This window comes from Adiantum capillus-veneris, chromosome 28, assembly GCF_014529385.1.
Source record: "Adiantum capillus-veneris isolate H3 chromosome 28, ASM1452938v2, whole genome shotgun sequence".
Taxonomy (NCBI): Eukaryota; Viridiplantae; Streptophyta; class Polypodiopsida; order Polypodiales; family Pteridaceae; genus Adiantum; species Adiantum capillus-veneris.
The window spans coordinates 127244766-127268062 of NC_140958.1; the positions used below are offsets into that span (position 1 = coordinate 127244766).

The following is a 23297-nucleotide window of genomic DNA, read 5'->3' on the forward strand; positions in this document are numbered from 1 at the left end:
AATTTTCCAAAGGATGGTTCAGTTCGGGCCACCTGTAGGTTGCAGGTTGTGCATAGTGATGTTTGTGGGCCCATGCAAACTCCGTCCTTGGGCAATTACCTGTACTTTGTGACTTTCATTGATGAATACTCCAGGCATGCATGGGTATTTCCGCTTAAAGTGAAGTCCGAACAAAAGGTTACAGGTTGTATCATCCGCAAACAAAACGTATTCTGGTTTCTCAGGATGTAGTGTTTGTGGAAGATTCTGTTCAGCCCTTGCTGTCATGTACTAGAGACAGTAATGTAAGCTCACAAGACATTGATGACACTTTGTTGCCTCTTTTCAGTGGTGGAAATATGAATGTAAGTTCCAATGAGGAAAATGTACAGCTTATGGGGGTTTCTGAAAATGTTTTAGATTAGCCTATTACTGATGCAGATGTACATGATGTACTTGATGAGGAAAGGGCTAAAAATGAGCAGGCTAGAGGTATGCCAAAATGGCTGGTGCACACTTTGAGTGACAGTAAATTGGATGCACCTTTGTCTAGTCGTACACGTTCAGGCTCTTGCCATGCATCCTATGTATTAGATTGTTATGATTTGGCTGTGTCTAGCTTACATGATGTTGAGGAGCCTATGTCTTTTTATGAAGCACAGAATTCAGAAAATTGGATGGCTGCCATGCAATCAGAATATGATGCACTTATAGAAAATGACACATGGACTTTATGTGATTTTCCTCTTGGCAAAAAGGCCATTGGTAAAAAGTAGGTTTACAAGTTAAAACGCAAGCCGGATGGTGAGATCGATCGCCATAAGGCTCGATTTGTTGCAAAGGGTTATGCACAGCAAAAAGGCATTGATTATGAAGAGACTTTTTCTCCCACTTGTCGTATGACTACTGTGTGTTTTCTATGTGCATTGGCAGCTCATTTTGGTTGGGATGTACATCAGTCAGACATTGTTACTGCTTTCTTGAATGGTGACATATTTGAGGAAGTTTATGTAATGCAGCCTCGCGGTTTTGTCATAAAAGGACAAGAGGACAAAGTGTGCAGATGTAAGAAGACTTTGTATGGGTTGAAGCAATCTCCTTGTGCTTGGTATGAGAAAGCAGACACTCATTTGGTGAAACGAGGCTTTTGTAACAGTCCAACAAAAAGCACATTGTATGTAAAGCGTGAGGATGATGTACTTCTCATTGTGGTTCTTTATGTCGATGATTTGCTGATCACTGGACCAAATGAGAGACATATTGCTGAATTTAAGGCTGATTTGAATGCTACTTTCAAGATGAAAGATCTAGGCTGTTGCATCATTACTTGGGTATACAGTTTAAGCAGTGTGATGGTGGTATTGCTTTGTGTCAGAAAAGTTACATAGAAACATTGCTATGTAAGTCTGGACTTGAGGATTGCAAACCTATTGCCACTCCCATGGAAACAAGTTTGAAGTTGAGTCTATATGATGCTGGAGATCCTGATGATGTCGCTCTTTACCAAATTGTTGTTGGCTGCCTCATTTATGTATGCAACAGGAGGCTAGATAATCTGTTTGCAGTCTCACATGTCAGCAGATTTATGCCATAGCCTAGGGTCTACGCATTTGTAGGCTGTCAAGAGGATTTTCCGCTACCTTAGTGGCACTTTACATCTTGGCTTGTTTTATCCCAAGGGGGGATCATTGCCGCCAGACTTACATGCTTTTTCGGACTCAGATTGGGCTGGTTGTTTTGACACACGAGTGTCCACAAGTGGTTTTTGTTTCATGCTTGGCAGTTCATGTATATCATGGTTGAGTAAGAAGCAACCTACTGTAGCCACTTCGAGTTGTGAGGCTGAGTACAGGGCAGTCTTCACAGCTACGGTTGAGTGTGTATGGCTCAAACGCCTGATGGCTGATTTGGGTGTTGGACAGGACAATGCCAACACTATCTACACTGACAGTCAGAGCGCATTGGCAGTTGCGAGGAACCCAGTTTCTCATGCTCGCACAAAGAACATCGAGGTGCATTACCACTATGTCAGGGAGAGGCTCTCAGCAGGAGAGATCAGCTTGGCTTATGTGCCAACACAGGACAACCTTGCAGATATTTTCACAAAGGCATTGTCTCGTGAGAAGCTTGAAGCTTTCCGCAAAGCTTTGGGCTTACTCCCCTTTGTGGACTGATCATGTCCTCAGGGCATGGCACTTCCCTTTACTCATGTGCTAGCTCTCGTTCACCGCATCACTCCAGGGGGGATTTGTTATCATATACATGTGGTAGTGATGTGTGTGAACACACTAGGACCGTCGGGGCATTTTTTCCCTCTTTAGGAGGTTTTTCCCCCATGCATTGTATATACGCCCATCACTCTAGGGCTATCTATCTTTCCATTGCATACTAAGAAACACACTCTCTATTGTGTGCCTTGAGCTTCCTTCGTCTTCTCCAAGCTGTGTGCGTTTCTCTGCAACCCTAATTCCAACAAAAATCCAATACCTAAGTCAAGCACATAGTACCGTAGTAGGACTTCACTTTGCGGAAGACCAAACTATGCAACAGATCTTGAGACTTGGAGTATTTTGGCCAACTATGAGGAGTGATGTTCACTCATTTGTAGAAAATTGTCCTCAATGCTAGAAACAAGCACCCATACCTCATGTGACATTGTTTCAAATATCACTTGTTCCTAAGTGGAGTAACTATCTTGTTGCTTACTTATCAAGCCGAACATTTTCAGAGGATTTGAGTAAACATTGCCAAAGAGAAATTGAAACTGAAGCAAGAGACTATGCTCTTATTGGAAACCAATTGTATCGAAGAGGTAAGGATCAACATCTGCGTCTTTGTGCAAATGAAGACGAATATTTTCCCATAATAGAAGAAGCACATGCTGGATTAGTTGGAGGTCACTTTTCTAGTGAGACCACCGCAAGAGCAATCTTAATGGCAGGCATATGGTGGCCAACACTTTTTGCAGATGCCATAGAATATTTTCGAAGGTATGATGCATGTCAACGAGCAAAAATGCCAACCCGTGTAGATAGCATGCCCTTAAGACCAATGATGGGGACAAGAGATTTTGCAAAATGGGGTATAGACTTTGTTGGGCCAATACAACCACCTGCTTATAGAACCCAAGCTCAATATATCATTGTAGCTACGTACTATTTGACCAAGTGGGCAGAGGCTAAAGCAACTCAAAAGAATGATGCCATAACCACAACCTCATTCTTGTATGAGAATGTGTTCACAAGATATGGAATGCCAATAGAAATTGTCAGTGATAGGGGAACTTATTTCCTCAATGAGGTAATTGAGTATCTACTCAATGAATTTATGATCATCCATAACGAATCAGCTCCCTATCACCCACAAGCCAATGGACAAGCTGAGCATACGAATACAATTATTAGCCGTCTATGGGCTTATAGAGTTTCATTCAAAACAGCTTTAAATGCTACGCCCTTTAGCCTTGTTTATATAAGGTCTTGATGCCATACTGCCGATAAAATTTCTATTGCCAGCACTAAGGGTAGCTAAGGATCTTGAGTGGACGGGACATGAATTGTCAGAGAGGCTTGAAGATTTAGAAAAGCTTGATGAGCAAAGGCTCACTGCTGTAGCCCACATCTATGCACAAAAGCGGAAACAAAAACAGTTTTTTGATTCCCATCTAGTTACAAAAATCTTCAAAAAAGGGGACTTAGTTTTAGTCTATTCCCTTAAGAAACACATTCCCAAGTTTAAGAAAAAGGGAAACGGATCGTTTATCATTGAAGATGTATCTCCAAGTGGAGCAGTTAAGTTGTCAACCCTAGATGGTGAACCAATGGCTAGTTGGATTAGTGGATGCCGTTTAAAGAAGTACAATTTGCCACTAACCAATGAATTGCTAGAAAAGATGCATGCAACAAAGCAAAGAAAGATAAAACGATAGCAGGTTATTGATGAAGCCCAAGAGGAAGCTCGATTTCGAGTACTCAAAAGGAAAGCTGCTCTCGAAAATAAATAAATACCTATTCCCATCAACACTCTGGAACTAGATGAAAGACTATGGGAATTACAGAAGGATGCAGTGTCAACGGATGATGAATGGTTAGATGGAATGGACCTTCCCATCAAAGTACAACTGAACAATCATAGCACAAATGCATTGGTCGATACAGGAGCTCGAGTAAATGCTGTCAGTTATTCCACGTACAAGAAAGCAACAAGTCAGTCGTTGATAGTAGGAATATCCACTATTAAAGGATGCAACAAGAACCCAACACCGACATTGGAAGTAGTCAACCTAAATGTGATAGTACATGGATGTTCATGTCCTCATCAGTTTTTATGCTTACCAGATGAACACATGGATGAAACAATGATTCTTGGAATCTCCTGGATGCGGATGTACAAGACAGTATCAAATTGGGATACCAATCAACTTAGGCTATTATCTAAAGGCGGATAACTCAATGTTCCAATTGCACCAAGCAAGGCGGAATGTAAAGGAGGTTACCAGCAGAGCAAGCCACAAATAAATCAATCTTCTCCATCCTATAGACAAGCAACTGCTACTACAAGAAGCATGCAAGGAGTCAGGAACATTTGGGTACCAAAAGCACAATTTAAGGACAAGCCGATTCAAATTTGGGTGCCCAAAACATCATTTACTATACCAAAGATGGTTCCAAGGTTCAAAACACAAAAAGGAGCATCTTTGAACAAGGAACCTAAAACAAAATGGATTTGGAAGAAAAAGGAGCACTTATCTTCTCCGCAAACTGTAAATCCAATAAAGCAATGGAGAGTTAAGTCTCAAAAGACTCAACCACAACATTTTGACCAAGACAAACCAAGATACCAATGGCAGGTAAAAGCTCGACAACAACCATTACTGATACTGACAGCTCAAGAAATCAAAGTGCCAAAGCATCCTGATGGTACAATCAAGCAAAGAGCACACAAGCTACAAGATTTTCTCTTTGGAAGACAGCAAAAGAAAACCTTGACATCAGAAACCCTTGAGTTAATTACTCAAGACCCAACTCTTGCACAACATAATGGTTTTAATTGCATTGATCTTCAAAGCATGGTAGAGCCAACCAAGGCTATGCATAGACACGATTGTTCAACCCATGCACACAGTCGTCTCGGAGTACGCCATCTAGGAGGGGTGGCAGGGAACTAAGTAATTAAGGGCAATGTTTGAAGAGAGAGGAAAAAGTTTGATGTTAACGTGTGATTTTTTGCAAAATGACCTAATAATACCCTTAACAAGTCATCAACAAGGGAAATTTAACTGATAACATCTCCCCGATGAGTGTAAATAGTGTATATACTATCTGAAAATCATCAAAAAATTTGTCTTTTTTGGTTATTTTTCATCAATTTTCTTGATATTGGGACTTAAAAATAGAGAAATCCACCAAAAAATAATATGTTGTGTTTTTCAATGGATTTTCTTAATTATTGAAAATTTACTTGCTTTTTTAGCGCATTTTGTTATTTTCTTTGATTTTTTTTCAATAAACAGGTCAAAAATTAATAATAAATAGCAAATGAGCTCAGATGGAGAAACTGAAGATACGCTGGTGATCAGAAGGACAAGACGGATAGGCACAAAAAATTTCAATCAAATCGACAGATGGAAGCGAGAAGCCTAAATTAAGCTGTCAAGGCCTACTTTTGCAAATTCTTGCAAAATGAGCTACCAGAATCTGATTGAGGAAATTTTTGAATTTAATATAGATTTCACGGCCTAGTAGGACTAATAGGGGAATTTGAGGAAAAATAGTTTGGGAAGTCCGAGTATAGATATCCAAGGTAGTTTAAAATCACCTCATTTCCACTAGTCTCCCTTGGAGAAGAGAGCTCTCGACCTTCTCCGCGTGCGATTTCCGAAGTCCACAGTCGCTCTTTTATAGCGCCGTCTCACACGAGACATGAGGGTAAGTTCTATGCTTATCAATGATCAATTTTGTATGGCCGGTAGCAAGTCTAGGCTCAAGGAAAAACCCTAGCAACCGAGCAATGCACGAAGTCCTACGACCAAAAATTGACCATAGCGGCCTGTGAGCTCAACCAAATTTGACGAGACTTTAATTGTAGAATGCCCCTATATAATAGAACACTTCTATATCACATAAAGACCATTCGGCCGGGGTCAGAGGGGTCCCAAGTAGAAAATCTAGGTTTTTGTCAAATGCCAGAATTGGATTTTGACTCCACAGACAGCTTATAGACTGGGTCTATACACAATGTATATGAATGGTTTCATGAAAACAGTCAAGGCAAGCTCTCTAGAAGCAGAAAACAGCTTGAAGGCTACAAAGCGTAAAATTTGACATCCAAATGGGCCAAAATTGGATGGGTAGCATCAGGACTATGTAGCGGACAAGTCCATAGCTTCAAAAGTGACTAACCAACTCCACAGGCCATCTAGTCACAAAAATTGGTGATTTCAGAGTCGACAAAGCACGAAGTGATGCCGACACGACAAAACTTTACGAAATTCATTTTAGGACTTGTTTTAGATGTATTGAATATGTTTAGGTCAAAAAATTGTCAAGTTTTGCAAAAAAAAAAGACTGCTGTAAATAATCGCGATTATTTACTTTTGTACTTTTTTGGCTTGAAAATGGTACCTTGAAAATGGTACCATCTAGTCACAAAAATTGGTGATTTCAGAGACGACAAAGCACGAAGTGATGCCGACACGACAAAACTTTACGAAATTCATTTTAGGACTTGTTTTAGATGTATTGAATATGTTTAGGTCAAAAAATTGTCAAGTTTTGCAAAAAAAAAGACTGCTGTAAATAATCGCGATTATTTACTTTTGTACTTTTTTGGCTTGAAAATGGTACCTTCACTTCACCCATCACTTGTCCACACCTATTACATGCCACATTTCAAGTATAAGCCAAAATGATCAAGAAAAACTTGGAAATTGTCAAAAAACGCACCAAAGTCTTTCCAAGCCAATTTTTGAGTTATCTGTCACATTTTTTGATCCAAATCACCCCATATCTCATACACAGAGTCTACATTATGCTTAGAACCAAGCTGCACCAAAAAATGTACATTTTGATGAAAAAGTTAATAATCGTGATTATTTACTTTCTTGCCAAAGTGGGGTAAAATTACAACTTTGACCTTATGGGACCAAAGCACATGATGTCCCAAGTCCACTGACCAAATTTGAGCAAATTTGGATATCAAAAACTCAAAATCCCTTTATATCTACTGTTTCAGAGACTGAAAGCCTAAATCTGGCACCATTTCCACCCAGTGCACTCAATTGAGCCCACACTTTACTCAGAGCACCTAAATGCTATATATTTCAAGCCTATCATGTCAAAAATGCAAAAAGTTGGAAAAAATCCCCAACTGTAAATAATCATGATTATTTACTTTTGTTGGAACTTTTTGCTTGAACTGTATGATTTTGATCTTTACATGTTTTTATGCATCTATGCATGCTCCTAAATTAATTTGAATCAAATTGAACTCTATTGTCAGCAATTCAGACTTAGGGCAATTTAGAGCAGAATTTACAAAATTTTCTAACTTTGGCACTGTATTCACCTAGCAGGAGCAATGCAAGCTGCCGAGAAGGCCAAGAAAAGGGTATCCCATAAGGAAAAGTTGCAAGAGCTGCCACCCTATCAACTAGACCCAAGTTCAGTAAAGATGGCCAAGGCAACATACTTGTCAAGAGAACAGCTTGAAGAAAACAACACCACAGTTTTCACAGGAAGGTTCAAGAGCGAAGAAGGACACCAAGTGGAATTGCAAATGCTACCAAAGGAAATATATGATGTAGATGCAACGCTAGACACAAAAGAAGCCAACAAAAGGCTGGGCCTCAGAGACTTCTATGACTAGGAACCATGCGTCATAGATTTCCAGAAAGCCTATGAGTTATTGTCTACTATCAAAGAGGATGGATCAGCCCAAATCACTGACCAACAAGGGTAGAAAGTCAAAGTAGTAATCACAAAAGAGATTGTGGCCGAGGCACTGAAGCTTCCGACTGAAGGGATGACAATGTGGGCCCGAGACAGAAAGACAGGAGACACATTCACCAAGGAGACTGCTGCTGCAACTTTTGCCGGCCTCATCCAAAGCCAAGTGGAAGAACTAGCACGTCTATACCATCAACACTTCCACTTTTTAGCAAAGAGACCGCCACGGTATACCAACCCAAACCATGCGGTTGCTACTACCTTCACCCAAGTGTTAAAGTCGACAACCAGGCAGCCAATTGATCATGCGCAATATGTGTTGACAATGCCGAAGGCCACCAAGAAAGAAGGTAACCTATCTGGGCGCGCCTGAAGTACTGACAAGAATAGCATATCATGCTATTGACATGGCCGACAATTTGCCACCCGCCCAAGATCAGAACACATGGATTGTGTCTGCACAATCTTCTGCCAAAACCACACGTTCATCAAAGAGAGTTTATAAGTCAGATGAAGAATCGGTAGAAAGCTCTCATGAATCTCATAGCAGTGAGAGCTCAGACAATGAGGAAAGAAGGGCCAGAATCGAAGAAATGAAGAAGAAAGTTGTAGCTGCACATCAAGAAGAACCTCAATAAAAGAAGGCGAGGTTTGAGCAAGAAAAACAAACTTATGAAAGGAGACGCCAAGCTGCAGGTGAGGACCCGGAAAGGTGGGTTCCAAGAGAGATGAGGGGACCCAGGACCAAGAACACTGCAAGGAAAGAAGCAGAGGATCCCGTGGACTACCTTGAACGCATGTATGCAGAGGCAGAAGCCCTAAAGTTAAAAGAAGCTCAAGAAGTTGAGAGGAAAGCAAGAGAAGAAGCAGCCAAGCAACAAAGAAAAGCGGAGGCTACAGAATAAAGTGAGACACATCACAACCAAGGGGAGATGTCTCCGAAGCCAACCTCACTTGCTATGGAGCAGGCATACCATCCAATGCCAAGCCCTCGCCCTTCACCAACAGCTAAACCCAATGAGTGCGAGGAAGCCAAAGAAAAAGAGCTAGAACAACAAGCACCAACAAATTTTGAACAACCAAAAGCAACAAAGCAAACTGAGGCAGAGCCTTCTAGTACCACCCAACAAGAAACAACAGAGGCATCCGCAAAGCCTCAAAAAGCAAAATCAGCTGAGGCAACCGCAACGCCTCAAGGACAAGTAGAACCCCTGGCGCAACCACAAGCAGACACCACATAACCACCCAAGGAGGCACAAACCAAAACGGTTGAAACATCTAGACAACCTACAGAGTCTAAAGAATGGTAGACAAGCGACAAAGTCATCATGCAAGTAAATGAATATGCTAAGCAGATGCAACAGATGACATAAAAAATGCGAACATCAGCACTTAGCCATAGTGCTAAGGCTAGAGAGCTCGAACTTGTCATCGATGCTCTACAAGGAGAGTTAGATGACATGATGAATATCATTTCATATTTGCAGAGATAGATCAAAGAGCTGAAGGATGAGGCAGAACCCCACCAGCTGGCCAAAGAGAAGCAACAAAAAGAAATGGAGGAGCTGGGAGAACTTCTCACCAAGTTATCCGATGCCTGTAAGACCAAAGATCAACAGCTGATAGAGGTAACAAATGAATTCCTAACCACCACTCTGTCAGTACAAAAGAGCAAACGCATCTCTGTAATGCTTGGAGAAAAGGATTAATGATCAGGCAGCATTTTTGAGGCAGATAAGGGAAAATCCTGCTGTCGCTTCAATAAAAGGTACATATGAAGTCTATAAGACTTTGGAAAAGAAAAACAAGGAACTCGAGCTAGAGCTGAAGCTAGAGCAATCACAGAGAAGAGACCTTGCACTAATGCGGGTACAACGAGAAGAACAACTGCTTAAAGAGATAACTGAACTAAAGAGAGTCAATCAGCTGCTGCGAGAGGGACAACCAGAGACACAAGAAGAAGCAGGCCCCTCGGAGCAACCAACTGTTGACATTCCATCAGTCTCTTTTGCTCAGATGGAAACACAGCCGGCAGAAGGGCTAGGAGGAGAAGAAGAATTTCAAGTACTAGTGACTGATGCTGAATGTTAAGTATGGAGCCTTGATTTACCCTTGTAATTTTCTGTGGTAAAAGCGCACATTTGTAAGGCCCCCATTATGAGGAGAAGCCATCGTGCGTGAAGGAAAATCACTCACCGGAAACCAAAATTTTCACGGACAAGAATCAGGGGCAACTTTAGAAGCTTTGGGGGCGGAGGCCCCCGAGACTTTTTTTCGCCGGAATATTCCTTTTCGCCGAAATATTATGGCCGGAAGGCGGCCGGAAAGTGGTCGGAAAACAACCGGTCGGTTGGCCGGTGGCCTGTAGTCAATGGCCGATGGTCGGAAGCCGGTGGCCGGTGGCCAGTGGCCGAATTGAAAAGCAGACTTGTCTTCTCAAGGGCGGCCACACATGGGCGGATTGGAGGGTCCGATTTGGACTTATTCGCACAAGGGCGGCTACACATGGCTGTCTCTCATAAGAGAGGGCAGCCCTTTTGGCCTATAAAAGGAGGCCATTTCTACACACATTGCATAGTGTGAAGTTGATGCAACAAGGTGAGTGTGAGGTGGTGAGAGTGAAGCAAGGCGGGAGCTCCATTAAGGGTATAATCCCTTTGTAAACTACTTCTTGTTTTGAAGTACTAAATCCATTGAGTGGCTGCTTTCCCGTGGACGTAGCCCACATTGGGTGAACCACGTATATCGTGTGTACTCTCTCTCTCTCTCTACTCTATAATCTTGTGTATGTAAATCTGTCTCTCTCCATTAAGTAATCTACTCAATTATCTATTTAGCTACGTCTTATTTCCTAACACTAAACAAGTGTCCATGGTCCAACTTTCTAAAGCTGAGGAAGATGCACTCAAGGAGCACGTTTCCCAAGAGACAAATGTCAAATGGAAAGCAGCGATGGATTGGGAGTTGAGAATTCTTCACTCAGTCAATGTAACTCAACTCACTCCCAACCAAATCATTGCACAATGGCATCAACAATCATTGCCATACCCTTTGATCAAAGTAGAGCTACTACACGTAAAAGAAAGATTATACAAAGATATGCAAGCTAAAGGCACAGAGGATGTCCACCCCAAGTGGAGAAAGAGATGGTTGAACAAGAATCCAAGATATTTGAATCTATTCACAAGAGCACCTGCTGCACTACAGAGAGACCCAACATTTTGTCATGTACTAAGAGTAAGGACATGACAAACATTGAAGCACTAAGAAAGAAGCGGCCTACCTGGCTGAACTATCCAGGATTGCGAGCTCCAGAGCAGGGAACACCAACAGAGGAATACATGGTGAAAACCCTAACGGGTGCCATGACTTTCTACAAGAGCCTTCCTTACCTCTCATGTGCCATGTTATATAAGATTTGTAGAATGCTGCTCACATGTATTCAAGCTTTTCACGAGCCCGAGCAAGCAGGCGCGTCTTGGATGTCTTTCCTTGAAGGCAATAAGGGTCTTTGCTATGACTTAAGTGGCCTGCCTTCTGAAGAAGTCCTTTACGGTTTCTACGCTCGATGCATGTTTTTGCCCTCAAGCAATATGTTGGCGTTTGAGGAAGCGTTCTATACAGGTTTCTTCACTTGGCGAACGAAGATATTTGGGCCAGTGATTAGTAACCTCACATCTAGATTTGTTGGCTATTCAGCCATAGAGTTTAAAAACAGAGTCGCCATGGAGTTATTGCAAGTTCCTGACAAAGAACAAGGAATCAGATATGAGAAAGCGCTACATGCACTTAAAGACCGACTCGCCAGCCATCAACCCGAAGACTACTTCAGCCCATGAAGTTGTGTCAAGGGACGACACAGTCGAGGAGGGGAGGAATGTTAGCAGCAAGCTAACTCGGATAACATTTTTCGGAGCTTTCATTGTAAAAACACTTATTATTTTGATGAATCGAGAATATTGTAACTCCTACTTTCCAGATAAGCAATGTAATTGATGAGCCGGGGCTACAAGCTTCCAGATTGTATCAACCTGTCTTTAGTTAGAGCTCCCAGATGATTAGTTTTGACCACAAAAACCTTGGCTAAGGTATAAAAGCCAATTTTTGTAAGTTTTTCAGAAGTTTTGGATAATAGAAACTCAGCGTGAGCTAACGGTGCTCACTTATCTCCTTCTCACGCTTCCTACTCCCTTCCCGATTGTTACATTGCAGTGCCGTCTGTTGTGTTGCAACCGCAGGTAAGAGTTCTACGCATTGACGTAAGCATTTCATGGTAATTTGTAACTTTTGGCGTCGTGGACCTGCGGCCTAATTTCATCATAAGTAGTAATTTAAGCTTCAAAATCATAAAATAAGTATAGACGGGGTATTGGGGTATCATTGCTAAGCATTTAGATGCATTCTGGGTGGAAAGCGACTAGGTCAAAAACTCACTGCTGCTGTTAATAATCGCGATTTTTGCACTTGACCTAATGTGAGATTTGAGACTATAAGCATGTGTGCTTAGGTCTTATAAACATGTCCTAGAAGTTTCGTGACGTTTGGATGTTGTTTGATACTGTAACGGATGTGATTTGTTTGCCGATGAGCGATTAACTTTTGGTGATTTCAGTCATTTGAGTGTAGCTTGAGTTAGATGCGAGTTGTTTGTTATTTTCCAAGAGATTGACAACCTCTTGTAGCCTCTATGCACTAGTTGAGTCAGCTTCGTCCCATGGATTGACAATTATATTCGTGGTTCTCGCTATGTCTGCAATAAGATAGGAGTGAGTTTAGACACCCGTCCGCTTCGTCCCATGGATTGACAATTATATTCGTGGTTCTCGCTATGTCTGCAATAAGATAGGAGTGAGTTTAGACACCCGTCCCACACCTTGCCGTCCGCTTCTCTAGCTCACCTTTGCACATGTGTCCACCTCCAATCCAATATCATCGCTATTCTATTGCAGTTTGTCCACCACACAATTGCCCTCTATTCCATTGTAGCACTGGCTACTATGCCACTTCTTAGTCCACACCAGTTCTACCTCAATACCATCCCCTGCAACATCACAATTTAGATTGGTCTTCATTGCGTTGCGTCGCCACTGCCTATACCATGCCACCGTGATGCCCAACAGGCTGTAACCTGATCTACGCATGACCTGCAATAGATCCTCTCTACTCTCCATGCCTCTTTGTACAGACCCTAAACACGCATCCAAACCATCCGGGTGAATGATCACTCTCTGACCCAACTTACACAAAACAATTTTAAAGGTTTAAGAAAACTCAAAAATCAGGAGAAAAAAGAAAAAATATAGGTGTTTTCACATATTTGCAACAACAAACCGGGCTTTGAGAACTTAACTAAGATTTCCAAATCCTTGTTTGATTCCAAGCTTCCATTGGAAGACAATTGGTAAACTTTTGTAGGCTTTAGTATTGAATTGTGACAAGACTGTAAACTTCTATTTAGAAATTGGGAATTACAGCACTTGTTTAAATTGCAATAGTGGTCTTTACCTTCCACTCTTCCACTGCTCCTCTCAAGGGCAGGCCTCGTGATTTTGTCACTTGTTCAGTTTGTTAAAAGCCCTCATCCTTTCATTATTTCTCTTCCTTTTTATTTTAAGGGTTTGAAATGTCAATGCATGAACCTTCACGCTTAATGATGAGAAACATGGCTTCCCATAGGACCCTACCCTTCCAGATAAGTTATGTAGCTTCTCAACACGAGTGTGAGACTCACCCTCTAGGTAGTATAGGGGAGAGAGAGAGAGAGAGAGCGAGAGAGAGAGAGAGAGAGAGAGAGAATGATCTTTTTGAATTTGTTGTATACTTTTGTGGATATCTTCTCTCATCCATCCGTCAAAATGGGAATAGTTTTCAAGCCAAATTATTTTAATTTTTATAATATAATATATCAAAAAGTAGAGAAATTTCCATTTTAAAGCGTAAATTAAAACCCTTTCATGTGACCTATTATTGGCCTTGAGAAGGCTATAGGGGAAAGGTTGCAGTGCTCTATCGGTTTGTCTTTACGGCTTGTCGATTGGAGCTACGGTGAAGAAGTTATAGCAATTTGAAGTTTCGATCACTTGTAGATCCATACCGGATTGGGCAACTATAGTTGAGGGGACAAAAATGAAATGAATGCATGGACTTGAAGTGCTCACTTTGTGGAGCCCGTGGTCTTTTCAGATCAGCTATCGGAGTTTTAGTTGCCAAGATATTGGCTGTTGAAGATTCATTGGGGGCCAGTTTTGTACCAGTTTGGTCGCCTCGATTGGGGTGCCGTCTGGTAGTTTTGAGCTTCAGCGTGGTTTTGGAATGCAGTAGAATAAGTGCTCAAGGGGAATCTTGTCCAGAATGTCACCACTTGCAGTGCATTGGTAGCTGGGTATGCTCGGTAGGCAAAAATGTAGCCCTACACTGCTTTCATCAACATTTATGGAAGCTCGGTGAAGTTTTAACCAAATGCGAAGGGAAGGCCTTTCGCCAAATGCAATCACCTATACGTGCATCTTAGAAGCATGTGGCATTATTCGAGATACTGGTATGGACAATAAAATTCACAAATATATTGTTAGTCAAGGACTGTTGGAGGAAGATGTCGTGCTTGTGGCAATACTTTGATATTCACTTGTAGTAGGCAGTGCCTTGCTCAATAATGCATACCAAATGTGATGCCCTGCAAGGGCTAAGGGCCGCCCACCATGAGAACGGCCGCCCATGGGGTGGCCACCAAATTAAGGGTTTTGATTTTGAATGTGAAACGAGAGAGAAAAACGAAGCCATGGCGTCGACCAGCGAGCAAACGATTGCGCAGGGAAAAGAGGCTCATGGAGGGCGCTACACAGCTCGGATGACGACAACCATGAGACGTAAAATGCTCAGCACCCCAGCGTGACCCTATTCGGCTCCACTCCCACTGCATTCCGTGCACCTCAACTCCGGCCCTGCCACGTCAGCAGGCGGGTTGTCACGCCACCGTGACAAGCCGATTTTCTTTTAAGCCTAAAAATAGAGGAGTTTTAGGAAAGTGAATCAACGAGGGCAAGAGAGGAAAAAGGAGGGCAGTGCGTAGGGAAGAAGAGAGCAGGAACGGCAAAAAGAAGGTCTCTCTCTCTCTCTCTCTCTCTCGTTCTCGAGGCTAGAGGGGGCTCTCTTGTCCTCGAATGAAGGAACGGCCCTCTTTCTCGTACTTGGTTAGCAAAGGAAGGGGGCAATCTCTCTCTCTCTCTCTCTCTCTCTCTCTCTCTCTCTCTCTCCTGCTTGAGAAGCAAGGCAAGCGAGACGAGGGGAAGAAGAAAAGGAAGAAGTGAGCTCTTTCTCTGAAGCTCTGGAGGCAATCTCTCTCTCGGAGAAGCAAAGCCGCTCTCTCTCTCCCTCCTGGACAAAACCATGCAAGGAGTCGGGAAAGAGGGGAGCAAGGAGTTGAAGGAAGCAAGCAAAGAGGTTAAAGCTAAGCAAAGTGGGACTCTTTCTCTCTCTTGCGGAGAGGATGCCATTCCTGATCGAGAATATAAGCAGAGATTTGGCAACACAAGGAAAATGTTTGTGGGCATTTCATCATGATTAGACTTACGTTAATCAACACCGATCATCGGTGGACATTTTGAATCAGTGCAAGCTAAATAGATTTGCCCTAGATTTTGTAAACGAGAGCTTAAACTCCATAATTTGCAATTAATTAAGTTAATGGTGCTGCTAACAGCACCACCTTGACAATTGTGCGGTGTGGTGCATCTTTTCTTTCTCTCTTCTCCCACACTAGCAGCCCGGTGCTGACCCGCGGCTCACGTTTCGACCGAACACATGTCCCCCGACAACGTGTATGCGAACACACACACGCGCAAGTTTTCAAGCGTACAATGTTGAGTACTATAGTTTGCACGTTGTTGAAAAAGGGTAGATTTTCATAATTTCTCTCTCTCTCTCTCTCTTACACACACACACACGTGCGCGCGCACACACACACACACAGGTTAACACCAATGTCATGTGTACGATTTTGAATATTTCAAGGCATTGGGAAAGAATAGATTTGCATTGAATTTGGAGTACTTCATGTAATATTTGAAGACTCTTTAATGCGTCTATAGCAAGGACGACAACCAATAGGGACTCAAAAACTCAATTTCGGTGTTGAAGTAACATGCCGTGAAAATCAACCAAAAGGCGACACGTGGACACCCTCTCCTTCCTCTAATTTTTGAAGCTCCATTATCTATACTAATAGATATGGGGGAGGGGATTCAGGCTCCCTCCCCCGAACACATGGCAGTCGCTCCTTCATCTGGCCAGTGCATCCTGCAGCTCCGGCGACTGCGCGAGAAGAGAAAGAGAGAGAGTGTACCCCCTCCTCTGAACACGTGGCAAAAGGTCCTTGAACCGGCGAGTGATAACTGCAGCCTGGGACCCACACAACAATGCAGAGAGAGAGAGAGTGAGAGAGAGAGAGAGAAAGAGACGCCGGCCTTCAGCCGTGGAGTCCTTCCTTTTTTTTTCAATTTGGAGCATGTGGGGCTGCGGGCAGGCCGATAACCGTTGCAAAAGAAGCCAGGCCTGGACTCTTGATATGTGTCTCTGTGCGCACAGAGAGAGAGAGAGAGAGATGGTGGGAGCAGCAGCAGCAATAGGAACGCCTGTGAAACAAAGCTGTGCGAGTTGCCTTGGTTGGTTGGGAACATCGCCTTTTCCCTCTCTTGCCATGCACGTGATCACTTTCCTGGTCACTAGATGTCGTTATTTTCCCAAGACCAGCCAATAGCTTGCAACTCGCACACGAAGAGAGAGAGAGAGAGAGAGAGAGAGAGAGCCTTCGGCCGTACTGGATGGAGTCCTTCCCTTTCTGGAGACAGAGAGTGGGGGAGTCGATGTTGGTTGCATGAAAAAGCCGAGAGAGACAGAGAGAGAGAGAGAGAGAGAGAGAGAGAGAGAGAGATGGTGTTGTCCATTAAGGAGTCGATGAAAAAATTGAGAGATATGGCCGACGACCGTTAATGCCGCTACAGGCGGTGGTGGGGTGCGTGGAGTGGCAGCACAAGCGGCAGTGTAGGTATTGCAGCGTGGAGTAGCAGCAATAGTGGACACTATGTAGAGCCCGTGAGAGAGGGGCCTGGGCGTATCAATCTCGCTCTGCAGGCGGTGCTAGATCTGCTGCAGCATCAACAGACAGTAGCAGAAAAAGCGGGCAGTATGTTAAGCCAGGGAGTGAGGCCGCGTCTGGCGCTGCAAGCATTGGTGGCGGTGCTGCAGCTTGGAGTAGCAACAATCGCGGGTAGCATGCAGAGCCAGGGATCGAGGCCACGCCCACATATGCTACTGGTGCTGCAAGCGGTGGCGGATGTGCTGCAGCAAGTAGTGGGCAGCATGTACAGTCAGGGATACGAGCCTCGCTGGCGTATGAGGCTGGCACTGCACGCGGTGGCGGAGGCGTTGCAGCAAGTACCGGGCAGCATGTACAGCTAGAGATAAAAGCCCCACCGGTGTATGCGGCTGGCGCTACAGGCGACAACAGTGATAGTATAAGCAACGATGATGCAACATGGGTGTTGTTGCGAGCTAATGCGGACGCCTTCTACAAGTCGTTGTCTGTCGAGCAGAATGCCCAAATAGACAACGACTTCGTGCAATTGGACGAGGGGCGGCGCGGGCGGCTGACACTGGCAATTCTTCTCCAAGGATTATGGCACCATGCACAAAGATTGCAACCTGGACACTCCCGGAAAGCTCTTCGGATTCCTCGATGCCTCCTCCCCTACCGGCTCCCTCCCCTTCCTTGACTGCTTCGTCATCGCCTACAAGCTCACGTTAGGCAACGACGCCTTTCGCGTCTGCGTCTCCTCAGTCTTCCCCATGCTGGGCTTCACCTGCCGCACCTGATGGAAGCAAGCCTCCCCCTCTTCCTTCAACATCTGCCTTCCGTGTTTCTCTGCTCACCAGAAGTGCTACTAGCTGGAACTGTGTGGGGTTAGAGAGAGAGAGAGAGAGAGAGAGAGAGAGAGAGAGAGATCCTTTGGCTGTACTGGATGGAGTCCTTCCCTTTTCGGAGACAGAGAGTGGGGGACCCGATGTTGGTTGCGTGAAAGAGCAGAGAGAGAGAGAGAGAGAGAGAGAGAGAGAGAGAGAGAGATGGTGTTGTCCATTAAGGAGTAGATAAAAAAATTGAGAGATATGGCCGACGACCGTTAATGCCTCTACAGGTGGTGGTGGGGGTGTGTGGAGTGGCAGCGCAGGTGACAGTGTAGGTGCTGCAGCGTGGAGTAGCAGCATATGCGGACACTATGTAGAGCCAGCAAGAGGGGCTTGGGCGTATCAATCTTGCTCTGCAAGCGGTGCTAGATCTGCTGTAGCATCAACATAAAGTAGCAGAAAAAGTGGGCATTACGTTAAGCCAGGGAGTGAGGCCGCGTCTCGCGCTGCAAGCGTTGGTGGCGGTTCTGCAGCTTGGAGTAGCAGCAATCGCGGGTAGCATGCAGAGCCAGGGATCGAGGCCACGTCCGTATATGCTGGTGGTGTTGGAAGCGGTGGCGGATGTGTTGCAACAAGTAGTGGGCAGCATGTACAATCAGGGATACGAGCCTTGCCGACGTATGAGGCTGGCACTGCAGGCGGTGGTGGAGGTGTTGCAGCAAGTACCGGGTAGCATGTACAGTCAGAGATAAAGCCGCACCGGTGTATGCGGCTGGCGCTACAAGCGACAACAGTGATAGTATAAGCAACGATGATGAAACACGGGTGCTGTTGCGAGCTAATGCGGACGCCTTCTACAGGTCGTTGTCCACCGAGCAGAATGCCCAAATAGACAACGACTTCGTGCAGTTGGACGAGGGGCGGCGCGGGCGGCTGACATTGGCAATTCTTCTCAAGGATTATGGCACCATGAACAAAGGCTGCAACATGGACGCTCTCCCAAAGCTCTTCGGATTCCTCGACGCGCCCTCCCCTACTGGCTCCCTCCCCTTCCTTGACTGCTTCGTTATCGCCTACCAGTTCATGTTAGGCAACGACGCCTTTCGCGTCTGCGACTCCCTAGTCTTCCCCATGCTGGGCTTCACGTGCCACACCTGATGGGAGCAAGCCTCCCCCTCTTCCTTCGACCTCTGCCTTCTGTGTTTCTCTGCTCGCTGCTTTGCCTCCCACCCGCACTCCGCCTTCGTCGACCATGGCCTCATGTACACTCTCATGCAAATCAAAAGCAAGGTACCTCTCTCCTCTAATCAAGCATTAAACTCTCTCAAAATCATTAAAAGCAAAAGACTAATTTGAACCTCTACATTGTATGCAAGAGCAGTCACTCCAGAGAGTACACATGCGACTTTCAAGTTCACCCTCAATCGGCTAGCAATTGACACCAACACATCTACTTATAGTAAGAGAGATGTGCCGATGGAGAGAGAGAGAGAGGTCGCTGAAGGCAGCTGGCCACACTAGTAAAGAGTAAAGATAATGGACTATTGAATAATAACAAAAACATATTGTGTATGCAAGTCCTCAAGAAAAACCCACCTACAAATTTCCTTGACTATATCTAATGCACCATGGAAGCCCCTGCCACGTGACATAAAGAAAGGGCTTGGGGGGGATGGGAGTTGGAGACCAAGATAAAGAAGGAAAGAGAGTGGATTGGACGCAAAGAAAAGGGTCTCTCTCTCTCTCTCTCTCTCTCTCTCTCTCTCTCTCTTCATCCATAGGATGGGCCACACACTTGGATTGGGCGCAAAGAAAAGGGTCTCTCTCTCTCTCTCTCCGATTTGGGTGATCTATAGCCTCAATCGAAGAGCACGAAGTCTTGTACGCATTGATGTAAAGACAAATTTTCAGAGTTATGGAAGGCGTTTCTGTAGCAGCATTTCCGAAGTGAACAGGTTCAACAAAAGTGATTCTCATCTCCTATTTTACATACAATGTCTTCCGGCACTCGCAAGGGTTCTTCTTCTTCAACAAGGTCCACAACCATTGTGGAAAATGATCCAAAATCTCCTAAGTGTGGAGATAGCAACACAACCACCCAACCAACGACATCGGAAACCATGATCATGGCGTACTTGGTATCATTGCAAGAGACCGTAAACAAACAAGGCGAAGAATTACGAGCACTTGCAATGGAGAATGGCACACTAAGGGTACTTGTGGTTGAGAATGAGAATCTCAAGAGGACACTTGAGATGCAAACAACACGTTTGATGCAACTTGAAGAGGAAGTCAAGGAATATAAACGCTCTCTTGTGGACTTGAATGCTTTGAAGGAGCGGATGAGCAAAGTAGAGCATGACCATGTATTGAAAGAAGAGAAATTTGACACTATGAGCCGGGATGTATGCGACATGAAAAATGTATGCACAAACAAGTCTTGGGCTGATGTATGTGGTAGCAATGTGGTTTCTAATTCCTCACTCATGCAAGCTATGGTTCAAACAAAGAATGTTGAGAATGTAGATGTGGAGGAGTTGAAGGAACGGGAGCGACGTTCCAAGAACATTGTTATTCGTGGAATTCCCGAAGAGAAGTTAGAGACACCTCCTTCTCTTGCCATTGTTATTGAAGATTTCTTCAAAACCCACTTTGGCATGTCCGGAGTTATGGTCTATGGAGCACATAGAGTGGGGAAGCAAGGAGCTCTTCGCTCGGGAGAACGGCCAATTGTATGCACCATGCCGGATGAGACCAAGCGAAAGATTATCCTTGATAATAGTTGGATCTATTTGAGGAATACAAAATGTTTTGTATGTGAAGATCGCACTATTAAGCAACAAAATATGCGTCGCAAGGCATATGAGGAAAAGAATAATAAAAACAAGGAAATCTCTCATGAAGAAAATGTGCCCAAGGAGGAGGCAAGTCGCTCAAGAAAATAGGGATGCGTGACCTATGAGACCGAGTTACAATTGAAAATATGCTTTTGGAATTGTAATGGATACCCATGGAATGCGGGGGTTGGCATTGATGAACTAACAAGCAAAGCCGATGTTGTACTTCTTGTTGAAACTTGGGAGCATGATACACAAAGAATTAACGGCTTGGAGGATTACAATGTACATTCATTGATGTGGTCAAAGAATCTCAAGCAACGAAGATGACAAGGAGGGTTAGCATGTATGGTTAAGAAAGGATTGGAAGATTTTGTATCAATTGTGAAAGATGACAAGTACAAACGTTATGATGGCTGAAAATTATGACACGAAAAAGAGCACCCATTTTTGTAGCTGGTTGCTACATTCCTCATCATGATTCTCCCTTTTATGCTTGCATGGATAGAGATCAACCATTTTCTGATTTGGAAGAGGACATTGCTTATTTCAAAGGTGAAGGTGATGTTATTGTATTTGGGGATATGAATGCTCGCACAAAAACATTGCAACATGATACTCAACAATTTGATATGCCATACATTTCAAGGGAGTTGGAGGAAGTTCACTTGTATGATCGTACTTCAATGGATGAGAAAGAGCCGGATCACTATGGAAAGTTACTTTTACACATGTGTAATAGCACGGGTATGCTCATTGCCAATGGTGTATCTTTGTGGAGTGGAACCAATGGATTTACATGTAGAAGACATAATGGGGATAGTGTGATTGACTATATGCTACTCTCTGAAGCCATCATGTATCGCATAAAGAGTTTTATGTTTGGTCAATGGACCCCGGAATCCGACCATCGCACCTTATGTATTGACCTTTCATGTGGAGAAGCAACTAAGCATGATAATCTCAGCCAAAGGAAAGAGAAGTTATCACTATGTATGGATTTCAAACGGGCACCAATGTACATTGAAATGGTTGAGCAAAAATTATGGATGAAAAAGCTTCAATGTGTTGCACCATTGGAAACTAAATGGGAAGCTTTCAAGAAAGCTATTTGTTCTTGTGCGGAAGAATGCTTTGCCATAAAGCATCTCCATGGTATCAACAAAGATAGATCACGCAAAAGGTGGTTTGATAAAGAATGTCAAGATGCTCGAAAGTCCTTGATAAAGCTTGATGCAACTATGGACAAAGACAACTATCAAAGTCATTTGCATACATACAAGGCATTGATTCAAAAGAAGAGAAGAAGATGGGAAGTAAAGCAACAAGAATTTCAAGTCCAAGAAAAGGCACATGCATGTGGAAGATTTTGGAGAAACTTGAGAGGCAAGCGGGTTGAGAATTTTGGTAACTTGAGTCTAGTGGATATGTACACACATTGTAGGCAATTATATGAGCAAGAAAATACTGAAAAATTGCCATTTTATGGTTCACTCCCATGTATGCCGTCTTTTTTTACTATTGAGGATGTATGCGGTGGGCTTGAAAAGTTGGCCACTCGCAAAGCGGGAGATCTTCAAGGTATCAAGCCGGAGATGATCAAATGGACGGGAGATTTTACCCATGAGTGGATGTGTGATATGTTCAACCTTGCACTTCAACATGGTATGCCTTATGATTGGAGTACTAATTGGGTTAAGCCTTTGCATAAAGGAGGGGATGTAAAGAATGTAAGCAACTACCGGACTATAATGATTGGGTCTCTTATGGCAAAGTTATTTGGGTGCATAATGGAGATGAAATTGAGTGATTGGGCTGAAGAGAATGACAAGCGTGCAAAGGGACAAGCGGGTTTTCGTCGATGCCATAGCACCATTGATCATCTTGTCACTCTTCGTGTTCTCATGGAGGAAAGTCGGTTGAAAGGCAAGCGATTGTATTGTTGTTTTGTGGACTTTAAAAAAGCCTTTGATATGATTCCACGTAACAATTTGTGGAGAAGGATGGAAGAACTCCAAGTGCCAAGTGAGTTTATGCTTGCGGTTTCTCGAATCTATGAGAAGGTGATTTGTCAATTGCGCATGGGAAGAGAAATTTCAGAAATTTTTGTAAGCACTATTGGGGTTAAACAAGGATGTCCATTGTCACCAACTCTCTTTGGTCTATGCATCGATCAATTGGAACAAATGGTACTTGACTTTATGCAAGAAGAAGGCATTGAAGAGGTCACTATTTGCAATGCGGTAATCATGCTTTTGTTGTATGCGGATGATGTAGTGCTTCTAGCACACACTTTAGAAGATGCACAAAAGCTTATGGTTGTCCTTGAGAACTTTTGCTTGCATAGTGGGCTGCTTGTAAATGAATCCAAAACAAAGGTTATGCTTGTGAAAACCAACCATAAGGAGAAGCCATGCATTGTGTACAACAACGAGACACTTGAAGTTGTTGAGAGCTTTAAGTACCTTGGCCTTGAGGTTCCATCCAATCACAAGTGGCATGAATGTGCTATGCGTCGTTTGGAAGCGGGAAAGAGAGCATATTATGCATTTGAGAACATGTGTAATGCGGGAAACATCAAGTGTTGGGTTCTCAAGAAGTATCTTTTTGATGCATTGGTGACACCGGTTCTTCT

At 43.7% G+C, this 23297-nt stretch overlaps 1 protein-coding gene and 1 pseudogene across 1 annotated transcript; both read right to left on the reverse strand.

Annotated features, from left to right (window-relative positions):
• Window positions 1-16879: 16879 nt before the first annotated feature.
• Window positions 16880-17827, reverse strand: LOC147421279 (uncharacterized; annotated as a pseudogene).
• A 469-nt stretch (window positions 17828-18296) lies between these two features.
• LOC147421280 (uncharacterized) lies at window positions 18297-19079 on the reverse strand. The gene is made up of 2 exons (XM_086504920.1): window positions 18980-19079; window positions 18297-18898 (listed from the first exon to the last, which is right to left on the reverse strand). Exons 1-2 carry the CDS (start codon window positions 19077-19079, stop codon window positions 18297-18299), a joined length of 702 nt encoding a protein of 233 aa, XP_086361046.1.
• Window positions 19080-23297: the final 4218 nt, after the last annotated feature.

Bases quoted from the DNA above. Each gene is read 5' to 3' on its own strand.
- LOC147421280 (XM_086504920.1), bottom strand. From the start codon at position 19,079: ATGGTCGACGAAGGCGGAGTGCGGGTGGGAGGCAAAGCAGCGAGCAGA. The intron at 18,899-18,979 runs GTGTGGCACGTG...ATGAACTGGTAG, and splicing joins GGGAGGCTTGCTCCCATCAG to GCGATAACGAAGCAGTCAAG.